Source organism: Triticum aestivum, chromosome 3B, assembly GCF_018294505.1.
Source record: "Triticum aestivum cultivar Chinese Spring chromosome 3B, IWGSC CS RefSeq v2.1, whole genome shotgun sequence".
Lineage (NCBI taxonomy): Eukaryota > Viridiplantae > Streptophyta > Magnoliopsida > Poales > Poaceae > Triticum > Triticum aestivum.
The window spans coordinates 664638303-664651885 of record NC_057801.1 but is presented as its reverse complement, the minus strand read 5'-3'; the positions used below and the strand labels follow the sequence as shown (position 1 = coordinate 664651885).

The following is a 13583-nucleotide window of genomic DNA, read 5'->3' as shown; positions in this document are numbered from 1 at the left end:
AGTTTGTTCGGAGTCCCGGATGTGATCACGGACGTAACGAGGAGTCTCGAAATGGTCGAGACATAAAGATCGATATATTGGAAGCCTATATTTGGACATCGGAATCGTTCCGGGTGAAATCGGCATTTTACCGGAGTACCGGGAGGTTACCGGAACCCCCCGGGGGGTTATTGGGCCTACATGGGCCTCGAGGGAGAAGAGGGAAGGAGGCAGGAGGGGGCCGCGTGCCCCTCCCCTTCCTAGTCCGAATAGGACAAGGGAAGGGGGGCGGCGCCCCCCCTTTCCTTCCCCTCTTCCTCCTCTTTCCCCCTTCTCCTATTCCAACTAGGAAAGAAGGGAGTCCTACTCCCGGTGCGAGTAGGACTCCCCCCTTGGCGCGCCCTCCTTGGCCGGCCGCCTCCTCCCCCCTGGCTCCTTTATATACGGGGGCAGGGGGCACCCCATAGACACACAAGTTGATCTACGGATCGTTCCTTAGCCGTGTCCGGTGCCCCCTCCACCATATTCCACCTCGGTCATATCGTCGCGGAGTTTAGGCGAAGCCCTGCGCCGGTAGAGCATCATCATCGTCACCACGCCGTCGTGCTAACGGAACTCATCCCCGAAGCTTTGCTGGATCGGAGCCCGGGGATCGTCATCGAGCTGAACGTGTGCTGAACTCGGAGGTGCCGTACGTTCGGTGCTTGGATCGGTCGGATCGTGAAGACGTACGACTACATCAACCGCGTTGTCATAACGCTTCCGCTTACGGTCTACGAGGGTACGTGGACAACACTCTCTCCTCTCGTTGCTATGCCATCACCATGATCTTGCGTGTACGTAGGAATTTTTTTGAAATTACTATGTTCCCCAACATTATAGGCCAATTTCTTTGACTGGGATGGGCCTCAAGTTTCTGTCCAAGATGGCTGCCAATAGATTCCAAAAGATAATTATGAAGTGTATTCATAAAATCAGTATGGTTTCATTAAAAGCAGAACAAGTTAGGATTGTATTGGATGGTCCCTTGAATACTTGCATCAATGTCACCAGTCAAAGAGACCTATTGTTATTCTCAAATTGGATTTTGAAAAGGCCTTTGACTCCATTAAACATGAAGCTATTTTGCAGATCTTGAAGTTCAAAGGATTTAATGAGAAATGGATTTCTTGGGTCAAACATTTGCTTTCCACTGGAACATCATCTGTCCTCTTAAATGGAGTACCAGGAAGGCAGTTCATTTGTAAGAAGTCTGTTAGACAGGGAGATTGCCTTTCACCCTTACTCCTTGTTATTGCTGTTGACCTATTGCAATCAGTAGTAAATGATATGTTTAGAAGGGGAATTTTAAAATTGCCTATACCATGCCATGATCAAGATTATCCCATAGTGCAATATGCTGATGATACACTTATCATCTTACCAGCAGACAAAGCTCAACTTCTGGCTCTTAAGGACATGCTTCAGGTTTTTTCCACTTCAATTGGTTTAGTGGTCAATTATCATAAATCCTCCATGGTGCCCATAAATGTTGATGAGGACACCACATTGGTTTGGCTGCTGCTTTTGGATGTCAGGTTGGCAAAATGCCCTTCACATATCTTGGCCTGCCTATTGGTACTACCAGGCCCAAAATGGTGGACTTTATGCCCCTTGTTGATTGCATGGAGAGAAGAATGATAGCTAGTTCTTCTTTTTTAAATCAGGGGGAAAGGCTATAGTTTTTGAACCTTGCATTGTCCTCCATGCCCATCTTTTATCTAGGCAGTTTGCTAGTTCCTGCTGGAATATTAAAGCAATTGGAGAGAATCCAAAGGTGGTGCTCATGGAGAAAGCATAGAGATGAGCCATCCCCATCTTTGGCAGCTTGGGATCTAATTTGTAGGCCAAAAAATAAAGGGGGACTGGGCATTTTAAACCTAGGAGTACAAAACATGGCCCTTTTGCTCAAGCATCTGCACAAATTCTTAAATAGGCTGGATCTGCCATGGGTCTCTCTTATTTGGGATACATATTATCATTCTTCTGCACCCCATGGGACTACCGGTTGTGGATCCTTTTGGTGGAAAGATATATGTAAACTGCTTGATCATTTCAGGAACACAACTTGGGTACAAATCAACTCTGGGAATTCAACTTTGTTTTGTTCTGACAAGTGGAAGATTGGTGACTCTATGGCCCCTTTACAAACAAGGTTTCCAAGGATTTTTTCTTATGTGAAAGATCCCTGGCTAACAGTCTCTGAAGCTTTCCAATCTCAGGATATTACCCAGATGTTTTACCTACCATTGTCTGCCCAGGCATATCAGGAATATATGATAGTGCAGAATCTGATGGCAAATTGTAGTAGGGAAGTGGATGCAAATGACATTTGGTGCTGGCAGGGGACTTGTAATGCTTTTAAGCCCAAGTTGTTCTATTCTTTCATGCATTCCAACATGTCCTTCAATCCTCTACTTTTATGGATATGGAAATCATCCTGCACAATGAAAATAGAAGTGTTTTGCCTGGATGTTAATTATGGATAGACTTAACACCAAGGACATGGTTGAAAGAAGGCATTGGCATTTGGATGATGGGGTAAATTGTGTGTTATGTCCTCTGCAGACACGTGAGACCAGGGATCACCTATTCTTCCAATGTAATTTCAGTGTGAGAGTCTGGAATTACCTCCAAATCTCCTGGGCCATGGGGATGACATGTCCACTATTGTCATGCAAGCTAAGCAAGACTTTGCAAAAACCTTTCTTTACTGAGGTTGTATTTGTTGCTTGCTGGAACATTTGGATCATCAGGAATGCAAGGATGTTTAGACATGAGAGACAGAGTTTTAATAAATGGAGGAGTGCTTTCATCCATGATATCACACTCATGCTGCACAAAGTCAAGCACAGGTTTAAAGAGGAGCTGCTATGATGGATTTCATTCCTGCCCCCTAAGGTTTTTGTATACTAGCTACTTAGTTTCTGTTTTCTTCCCTTCTGATCACCTCTTGTAATCCATGTACATTGTATATTTGCATTTTGAATAAATTACGATTGTTGTGGGGGGTTTCCCTACAGTCACCAGACAATTTTTTTTGTAGGATTTGCTTTCTTTTCCGCAATGTTTTAGAAAAACAAATACTTTATTTTTTATCCAGTTATCCACATTTAACTAGGTTGCAAAGAACGGTGAATTGAGATGAGCTAGCAAAACATAGTTTTGTAGGCTAGAGTGCATATTTCTTAGATATGTCCAATTATGGCAATGTGACAAAGCATGGTCCATAAGATATCTAGCAAATTAGAGTTGGTATGATTTAAAGATTAAGTGTTGTCTTGAGTGCTTTTTATTCATGTGGCTGTTGCATGGGCTTAAAATAGTTTACTTGGGACTTCATTCAGAAATACAATAGGTAATCTCAGATCAATATTGAGATCAGATATAATATAAAACTTTGTTGTACAAACAAAATCTATCATACCATGCAATTTTGTTGTGTCTGGAGATAAGGTTAGCTATGTCTAATTAAGGAATCTGCATTGTTTACACCATCCTCTTTTTGTATCTATTAGCAGCAATAAAACTTAAAAGGATCACTTCTAGGCTAGATCTTATTCAGATGTGCGTGCATTGAATCCTTGCATGGATCTTGTCATAATGTAGTGTAGATCTGAGAGCTACATAATGTATATCATTATGGTCACCGAGTCCTTATATCCAGCCACTGGACCATATCCTTCAATGGTAGTAATAGGAGCTGCAGATAAGAATCTCAATGGGGTGTTATTTCTTTCCCCAACAAGTTAGTATAGTAGGAAAGGTAAAGTGAAGACACAACATGCATTTGCTTGGTTTTATGGTTCTTAGAATGTCGCTGTACTACTCCCTCCGTCCCATAATATAGGACGTTTTTGCAAGCTAACATAGCTTGCAAATACGTCTTATATTGTGGGACGGAGGGGGTATATTTTAGGCTAATAAGAAGCGGCGTTGGCACTAAAGAACATCAGTTTATCTTTAGAGGTCTCAGAAATTTTGGAGAGTCTGATGTGTTACAAATTAATGTTATATATAAGGAGAATAGTAGGAGATGATCTAGGATTGACGAAGTGTAAGTTTTACTTAGTTTTTTTTCTTGCGGTATCCTAACCATTTATCCATTTGCTCCCTAGATCCGTTTACTGATTGTAAACTGCTTAACTTCCTTGCACATAAAAAGACAATATGCTTGGATTTGTGAAACAACCATATTTTTGTGTACAATGGTGAAAGAGCTACACTGTTATATTGATCTCTGGTTCAATTTATTCTATTCCATTGGTGAAAGGAAATGTGAACACTACACTACAACTCTTTAGGCTTGCCCAAAATATAAGGATGATCACGTTGTCATGAGCAAAACTGGATGTACCCGGTAAGGAAGGAGGCAAGATTACCTCTCCAACAAGGCCCCGGAACAGTCACCGTCCCGGTTAAAGAGCACCGGCAATTTGGAGAGGGCCCCACAGCCATACAGCCTCATTTTGCGCGGGAGGGAGCAGGGCTCCGCCGAGGGCAACAATTGTGGCCGCTTACGGAACGAGGTGAGTGTGATTGGCCAAATTAACTTAACTCAGCTATTATTTGGTACTGCTTAAGAAGGTCATTGATCTTCTTAGCTGACAATACCAATTAGACTAATTTATTGTAGTTTTATGAACATGGAGTTTGTTAATCACCTTTGTGTTTTTATTGAAGATTAAGATGTGTATAATATATATGCAATGTTATTTTTTCTGGACATTTAACAAAATATGAAATAAGCAAACATATAGTGGTCCAAGTTGAGGAAGTAGAGTTAATGGCCCTTTGGTTTTTGATCAATGCCTATATCTTTTGTTATCATGTGGCAACACATGACAAATGTGCATATCTTAAACAACAATTTATGACCTTTCATTTTCGTTCTTATGATATAATATAAAGTTCAGTGTTACTTTCATTCTATTTTATGGTAATGATGCATTGGATATATTTTAGTGTACAACCCATAGCCTCAACATTTACACAGTAGCTTCACGCCACTGTCTCGCCGTGCTTGCACGACAGCCCGACATCTCATCTTCTTCCCGTGCACAATTGAAGCTTCATTGGCCTACGTACACTTCCCTAGACATTCTAAACTGCATGCATCACTAAAAAGAAACCTGCATAAACATTGAAATCAAGATTAAGTCCCAACAGCCCGCCCACACACGACCGCAACGGCGGCCAGGCCGTGGTTGCGCCAGCCTGCCCTCCTGTGCTCCCGCACGCGGCAGCTACGGCGGTTGGTATCCCCACAGCTAGGCTAGACAACACGCGGTTGTGGCGGCGTCCAGCATGCTCGCCTGCCTACCCGCATGCCAGCACACTCGCTCTCCGATGGCCAACACACAAGCCAGCACACTGCTACGGCGACCCGTCAACGCGCCCACGGTTGCATGCGACTTTGGCCAGCAGGTACATGCGGTGGTCGCGCGAGGTCGTCAGACGCCTCCCCCACAATCGTCCACGCTGTTAGCAGCCTCCTCTGCTCACCTCGTCACCATCGCGAGGCACCTCCCCCCTGCGCTGGCATCGTTCCGTGCTCCACGTGAGAGAGGTGAGAAAGAAAGATGGGGTGGTTGCAGGTGGGACTAAGCGGGTACCCGGGCGTGAGCGGAGCCCCTCCTGCCCCTAGAGGGTCTGAGGTATATCAGTCAGTCTGGACATATAGAGATGAAATAAGGGTCCGGTTGGGTCACTCTTTTTTGACCGGGTGGACGTTTTAGACGTTTAGGGAGAAAGTAGGGGGGGGGCGGCTGTAGATGCTCCAAGTTATCAAGAAGCTAAGAATTTGATAGATCAATCTATGGCCCTATTGTTGAGGAGGTAAAGGAGTCCATGCGATCAACGAAGGAGTTCAGGGTGGCATGGGTGAGACGCTCGGATAATGGAGCTGCTCGTTGGCTAGCGAAGGAGGCTTGTGCGAATAGTTTTATTTTATTCGACTCAAAACATGCTGAGATGAATGAGTACAACACAACCCACTTCACCTAAGAAAAACTTTAGTTACAATGGGTTTTGTTTTATTCATTCATCTATGTGAGTCCAAAACGTCACAAATACAATCCAGAAAATATTATTGTGTTTGATAGTATGATGTGTGTTAGCTGATTATAGAAAAATGTGTTAGCTGAGACGACATTGTTCTTAGTTATTTAGCTCCGTGAATAGAATCTTAAATTTTGTCAAAAGCACGTGGCATCGCACGGGCGTTTTACTATTCATTTGTGATTTTTTACTGAAATTTATGAAAATTCTGAAGGACATAAAAATCTAGCAATCTCTACCTTGCGGGGGGGGGGGGGGGCGTCGCCGTCAGATCCCTTCATATTTTTCTGGAAACTTTTGTAGGGGTTTCTGGAAACTTTATTATGATGATTGTTTTTTTATGAGCTTCAAAACGGCCCGTCTGATTTCAGGCCAGTTTTGGACAACCAAACGGGCCAGTACAATGACAAGGCCCACAGAGGCCCAGTTACGCGTGGATCGTCTGCTTCTTCTCAACCCGATCTGAAAAACCCTAGACCCAGGGGCTACCGCTCCCCTGAAAACTCTGCGCGCCAAATGCTCGAACACCTTCCCGCCAAAGCCACGCCCGCACATTCACAATAGATCCACGCTCTCCGTGTCTGCGCCTGATTCAGAGAAAGAGCCCGCAAGAAAGAGATAGGAGAGAGAGAGAGAGAGAGAGAGAGGGAGAGGGAGAGCAAGAGAAGGAGGAAGAGGCGAAGCCATGGACGACGCGCCCGCTGACGCCGCCGCATCCGGCCGCCGCACGCGCACCCGGGGCACCGAGGCGGTGGCGCGCTCCGCGGCGCTCGAGCGCCTCCGCGCCATCCGCGGCGGCGGCGCCCGCTCCGCCGCCGCCGTCCAGGTGCGGATGGAGGACCCGATCTACGACACCGTCGCCGAGGAGGACTACGCCGCCCTCGTCGCCCGCCGCCGCAAGGACGCCGGCGCCTTCATCATCGACGACGACGGCCTCGGCTACGTCGACGACGGGCGAGAGGAGGACTGGACCCACCGCGCCCTCCCTTCCTCCTCCGACGAGGGATCTGGCGGCGAGGAGGGCGCCCCCCGCAAGCGGAAGCAGCCGCGCCCTCCCCAGGCGAAGCGTCCGCCCCAGCAGTCTGCTGCGGCGGCGTCCCTCTCCGCCGCCGGTGCGATGACGGGCAAGGATCGCCTCTCCGCCATGTTCACCTCCTCCTTTTTTAAGAAGCCAGGCAGCGACCGCACCAAGGGCTCGTCGCTGGCCGCGGACAGCATCGTGGACGACGTCATCGCCGAGTTCGCCCCCGACGAGAACGACCGCGAGGAGCGCCGTCGTCGCGTTGGCAGAGTCTCTGCCCCGACACCAACGCCTGCTCCAGTTGCCCAAATTAAGGCAATTCAAGCAGCCGTACACGCTGAAATGGAGGTTAGATCGGATAATGGGTTCGAGCCTGATGTGGTTTCAGGCCATGGAAACGATATGGAGGTGGAATTACAGCCAGAGGTGGAATTGAAGCCTGATGTGGAAATGCAACCCAAATTAGAAGCAGCTCCAGGTTCTAGTCCTGAATTGGTTGATGAGAATAAGAGCTCGGAGGAACTGAAGCTGGAAGCTAATGGGGAGGTGAAGATAGAGAAGGTGCACCGTTTAAACGCTAAGATTAAGGCAGAGGGCACCAGGAATGGTGATATGTTGAGTGCAACAGCAGGTTGGATGAAGATATGTGGGGAGGGGGAGAATGCAGGAGGCGAGGGAGAGGTGTCTGTTAATGGTAACACCGATGTAGATGAAAGCTCGGAGTTTGAGCTGAAGGATGGAGCACTGCCGTTCTATGTGCTGGATGCATATGAGGAGCCCTTCGGTATTAATTCAGGCACAGTTTATTTGTTTGGAAAGGTAAATATCATTTGTACTAAGTTTCTATTGAAGTATTGTGGTGAATAATCCCTATAAGAGACATGTTAGTTGCTGGCATCTGTTAATGTGCTTTGTTTTGTTCACACAATATTTCACCAGCACCAAACTAAGTGATTCTTTAGCTTAGTAGGATAGCTGATATATATAAATTATGTGGTACTTTATGTATTTTAGTATCTGAATGAATGAATGTATTCCATAGAGGCACTGATCATTACTTCCATAAAGTAGTCAATATTTTTTTGAAGCTCCAAATATTTGCCATGGTCAAGTATTTCAGAAATAGGTATCAACTTTGTTGAATAATTACATGTTCTATTGGATTATCAGCTATTACATGTTTGCAGCTCTAGGTTATACACAACACTTTTTTGACCACCTGCTTTTCTTTCTAGGTTGTAATAGGCAAGCGGTTCCATAGTTGTTGTGTTGTTGTAAAAAATATGCAAAGGTGCATATATGCAATCCCAAGCAGTTCAGTATTCCCAAGGGACACAATATCAAGGATAGAGAAGAACTCCACAAGTTCTGATGCTTCGCCATCACTTCGAGCAACTTTACATGTGAGAGATTGATTATTTTCATACTAAGCTTAATGCTCATTGCAACATATTAATCTTATATGCACACTACATATCTTTTTCCCAGGAGTTGTCATCTGGACTAAAGATTGAAGTAGCTGAGAAGTTGTCTGACCTCAATGTTTCAAATTTTGTGATGACTCCAGTCAAGGTTTGTAGGTGGAACCATCCTGTAACTTCAACCCCTGTAATATCCTTGTCTATGCTAATTGTTCATATTTGGCATGCCTTAGAGGAACTATGCATTTGAGAGGACCGATGTACCAATCGGTGAGCAGTATGTCCTGAAAATCAATTACCCATATAAGGTATGTTCTTGAACAATGGATCTTCTGTTTCATATTTTCTTTTTTCCTTGTATCATATGCGTTTTCGTAGGATCCTGCGGTACCAGCCGACCTCAGAGGTGAACATTTCCATGCGTTACTTGGGACAAACAATAGGTATGAACCATAAAATGTGGGACCCATGCTTTACACAACAATTCCAGTGCTGTACCCCGTGCCAAATCCTTTCCTCACACACAGTAACCATTGTACCTTTTCAGTGCACTTGAACTGTTTCTCATCAAAAGAAAGATCAAGGGTCCTTCATGGCTATCGATTTCTAAATTTGTGGCATGTCCATCTACTCAGCGGGTATAGCCTTGACTTCATGCTGTCCTCTCATTCCAGCCTGTGTTTTATATCCAAGTTATTTGATACTCTTATGGCTCCTACCTAATTCTTTGTTGCATTATATTGGTGCTGATGTTTTTTGGCATTTCCACAGGTCAGCTGGTGTAAATTTGAAGTTACAGTCGACTCCCCAAAAGACATTTCTGTTTTGATGACAAGTACCACACTGGAAGTCCCCCCAGTTGTAGTTGCGGCTGTTAATCTTAAAACTATCATAAATGAGAAACACAACGTGCATGAGATTGTGTCAGCATCAGTCATATGCTGTCACCAAGTAAAAGTAAGCATGCTAATCTTGGGTCGAAGTATTTTATTCTAGTTTTTGTTTGTACATAATAAAGCAGTTTAGGTATCAGGTAAATGATTATCCTTTTCTTCTGGACAAGATTTTCTAGAAAAGCTGACATACTTTGGCATGATGTATCAAGCAATTGAACCTTCCATGTCTCTGAATATATGAAGCAGTTCTTTTTTAGACAAACTGATGCACTTTGGGTTTATCTGAAACAATTATCGAGTTTACATATTTGTGAGATTATTTTATAAGCCAGAGACACTTTCTACCAATTAAATGTTGTTTGCCTTTTGGGGTCATTTCAGATTGATACTCCAATGCGTTCTGAAGATTGGCAGAAACGGGGAACGATCAGCCATTTTACTGTTATGCGCAAGCTTGAAGGCAGCATATTTCCTATAGGCCTCACCAAAGAAGCTTCTGATAGGAACCAGAAGGCTGGTAGCAATGTGCTGGCACTAGAGAGCAGGTGGGTACTGTTGTCGCGTATGCATTTTACATGTTACTTTGAACAAATCCAAGTTCTCATCTTTGCATTTATTAATCTTTTTTATTCCATTTTCAGTGAACGTGCTTTGTTAAATCGCTTGATGATTGAGCTTAGTAAACTTGATTGTGATGTACTTGTGGGGCACAACATTTCGGGATTCGACCTGGATGTCCTTCTGCACCGTGCTCAGGTTTTTATTATTATATTTCTGGTTAATTTTGGTACCTCTATGGAACCTGTACTAGTAGCTCCATGTTCTCCTTGAAGTAGATGGAAAGGGTTCTGTTGATGTTTTAATTTCAATGTTCTGGACGAAGTGGTCAGCAACACGTTAGAGAACTTACACTATGATTTTACTAATGTCTAATCATGTTTTAATTCAATCAAATAAGAAATATACCTCTGCCCTTTTTCTGCTAGACCTGCAAAGTACCAAGCAGCATGTGGTCCAAAATTGGTCGCCTTAGAAGATCAGTAATGCCCAGGCTTACCAAAGGAAACACACTATATGGTTCTGGGGCAAGTCCAGGAATTATGTCCTGTATTGCTGGCCGTCTCCTCTGTGATACCTACTTATGCTCTCGTGATCTTCTGCGGGAGGTAACCAGCATTTTAATTGTTTGGTGCAATATCAAAACCAAACTCACAACTCTAACCTATATGTTTTACACAGGTGAGTTATTCTCTGACACAACTTGCAGAGACTCAATTGAAAAAAGACAGAAGAGAGGTTTCGCCACATGATATACCTCCAATGTTCCAATCATCGGGAACACTTCTAAAGCTGGTTGGTTTCTTTGAATTCAAAAATCATGTTTACTTCTTTCAAGAGAATGCCATGTCTTAAGAATTATGAACTGAAGCAAACTTTACCAATTTATCATCCTCATCTAGGTTGAGTACGGTGAGACTGATGCATGGCTTTCTTTGGAGCTCATGTTCCACTTGAGTGTTCTCCCGCTCACACGCCAACTGACAAATATTAGTGGTAATCTGTGGGGAAAAACTCTCCAGGTATACCATCATTATTTTTATGCAAAGTACATCTGCAAAAATGCAGTCTCCTTTGGAAAAAGACAAAAAGCAATGTTATGTTGACATGATCTTTCACATGAAATGGACGCAGGGTGCTAGAGCTCAGAGGGTAGAATATCTACTGTTGCATTCATTCCATGCAAAAAAATTCATTATACCAGATAAGTTTGCTGCACGCAATAAGGAGCTGAACTCTGCAAAACGAAAGCTTAATGCTGATACCGAAGGTGGAAATGCTGCTGATGGTGCTGCTGATCCTTCCATTGATGATGAGGTGCATAATGGTGATCAAGGTAAAGCAAGAAAAGGCCCTTCATATGCTGGTGGTTTGGTTTTGGAGCCTAAAAAAGGTCTATACGACAAGTATATTCTACTTCTGGACTTCAACAGTCTTTATCCTTCAATAATTCAGGCGAGTCATTATTTTTCACAGATTCGTTAAGTTCTGGCTTATTCTCCATGAGTCAACTGTTAAGCGATGCCCTTGATATATATTCACTGTTTCTTTTATTCTCTTCTCCACTCAGGAATTCAATATCTGCTTCACCACTGTTGAGCGTTCTTCTGATGGCAATCTCCCTAACCTGCCAAATTCAAAGGCTACTGGTGTTTTACCTGAGGTACTTACGTACATATATGCTTTATTCGGATATGGAGTTTTTCTTTACTTGGGGGAATGAGAAACACTCTTTTGCAAATTTTTGAGCCGCTAGCAGGGTAACAACATACTGACATGCCATAGGTGGGATACCCTATGGGTAGGACCCATATTGCTTTGGAACTTTGCCACCAACAATATAACCAATAAAAAGTTTGCTTTCAGCTCATTTTTCTGAGTAACTTGTTATTAATATTCAGAGTTGTAGTTACAGAAATAAAATATGCTATTCCTGCTTGGCCACCACTCCTGTTCATGCTTTTGGTTTGGACATTGGAATTTTGTAAACTTGTTCAGTGTGATTCTAGCTTACAAGCTACTTGCTCCATTCCTAAATATATGACGTTTTGGTATTTCAAATTGAACTACCAAAACGTCACAGGACCAAGGGAGTACTATTATCCAGTCTTTGTAACTAAGCTGGACCAAAATTGTACTCCCCCCGCCACCAATTTGAAATGCTGTGAGAATTGACAAACCTTGGTTTTGGAATAGACCACTGAGACATATATTCTTCTGTTCATTTTGTTGTACAAGTAATACATGATCAACACCCAATATTTCTAATATATTAGTGCTCCAGCAAGTTCTGCAATCAAACTCATTGGCTTCTTTATAGATGCCAGTGATCAGCCGCGATACAAAAGGCTCTGTCTTTACTTTTCTTTGCACTTCAGTTATTGATTGAAATGCGGCTTATTGTCAGGGCATAATTTTGTTCTAACATGTGTTTGCAATCATGGCTAACAACACAGTTGCTACAGAGCTTGGTGGAGAGGAGAAGAATGGTTAAATCATGGCTCAGGACTTTATTGGCCGACAGCCCGGGCAGATGCTCAGGACTTAGTCCAACGATGCGTCGGTTGCCAGCTCTTTGCTAATCAGAGCCACATGCCACCCACCGCCCTCAAAACTATACCCATCACCTGGTCGTTCGTGCTCTGGGGGCTTGAAATGGTTGGACCCCTTAAAGGGGGAACCCACAAGCACAAATACTTATTGGTCATGATGGACAAATTCACCAAATGGATCGAAGCCAAGCCGGTTAAAACGGCAGAATCTGGACCTGTGATAGATTTTATATCCGGGGTAGTACACCGTTTTGGCGTCCCCCACAGCATCATCACTGACAACGACACGAATTTCACGGCCGACGAGGTTAAACTCTGGTGCAAAAATATGGGCATCAAGCTCGACTACGCTTCAGTCTATCACCCCCAAACTAACGGTCAAGTCGAGCGAGCAAATGGTCTAATCATGAGCGGCATTAAACCCAGACTAGTGCGGTTCCTCAAGGAATCTAACAAGCACTGGGTAGAGGAGCTCGACTCTGTATTCTGGGGGCTGCGGACCACGCCAAACCGAACTACCGGATTCACACCATTTTTTATGGTGTACGGCGCAGAGGCAGTTCTGCCCTGCGATATAATTCATGACTCACCTCGCGTGCGCATATACGAAGAAAGAGAAGCCGAGCTGGATCGACAAGACAGTTTGGACGCCTTAGAGGAGGAGCGGGACGTGGCAAAAGCTCGTTCCGCATTTTATCAACAGCAGGCTCGAAGATATCAAAGCAGAGAAGTACGGGCCAAAGCTTACAATGTTGGCGAACTTGTTCTACGCCTGCCGGACAAGAAAAAGGACAAACTTAAGCCCAAGTGGGAAGGTCCCTTCATCATCGACCAAGTCCTAACCGGCGGAGCATACCATCTACGCAACGCATCTGACAACCGACTCGAGCCGAACCCATGGAATGCAGCCCGTCTCTGAAGATTCTACGCCTAACGCCGGACTCAGAGTTCGTCTCACTCCTCCGTCCACCTTTTTACATTTTCACTGTCTCTTGTCCCCCTCCTTCTTCCCACTTTTTTTTCCAATACCTTGGATAGGCTAATTTGCGCATTGTTC

At 44.2% G+C, this 13583-nt stretch overlaps 1 protein-coding gene across 2 annotated transcripts; it reads left to right on the top strand.

Annotated features, from left to right (window-relative positions):
- Positions 1-6589: 6589 nt before the first annotated feature.
- LOC123071556 (DNA polymerase alpha catalytic subunit) lies at positions 6590-12756 on the top strand. Of its 2 annotated transcripts, none has more exons than XM_044495132.1 (15): positions 6590-7918; positions 8335-8502; positions 8588-8671; positions 8754-8828; positions 8899-8963; positions 9068-9158; positions 9292-9477; positions 9798-9961; positions 10058-10172; positions 10403-10582; positions 10656-10769; positions 10877-10996; positions 11109-11429; positions 11545-11637; positions 12440-12756. In XM_044495132.1, exons 1-15 carry the CDS (start codon positions 6764-6766, stop codon positions 12554-12556), a joined length of 3048 nt encoding a protein of 1015 aa, XP_044351067.1. In that variant the 5' UTR covers positions 6590-6763; the 3' UTR covers positions 12557-12756. The 2 variants fall into 2 exon arrangements, with proteins under 2 accessions (XP_044351067.1, XP_044351066.1); XM_044495131.1 differs by having other exon boundaries at positions 12431-12756.
- Positions 12757-13583: the final 827 nt, after the last annotated feature.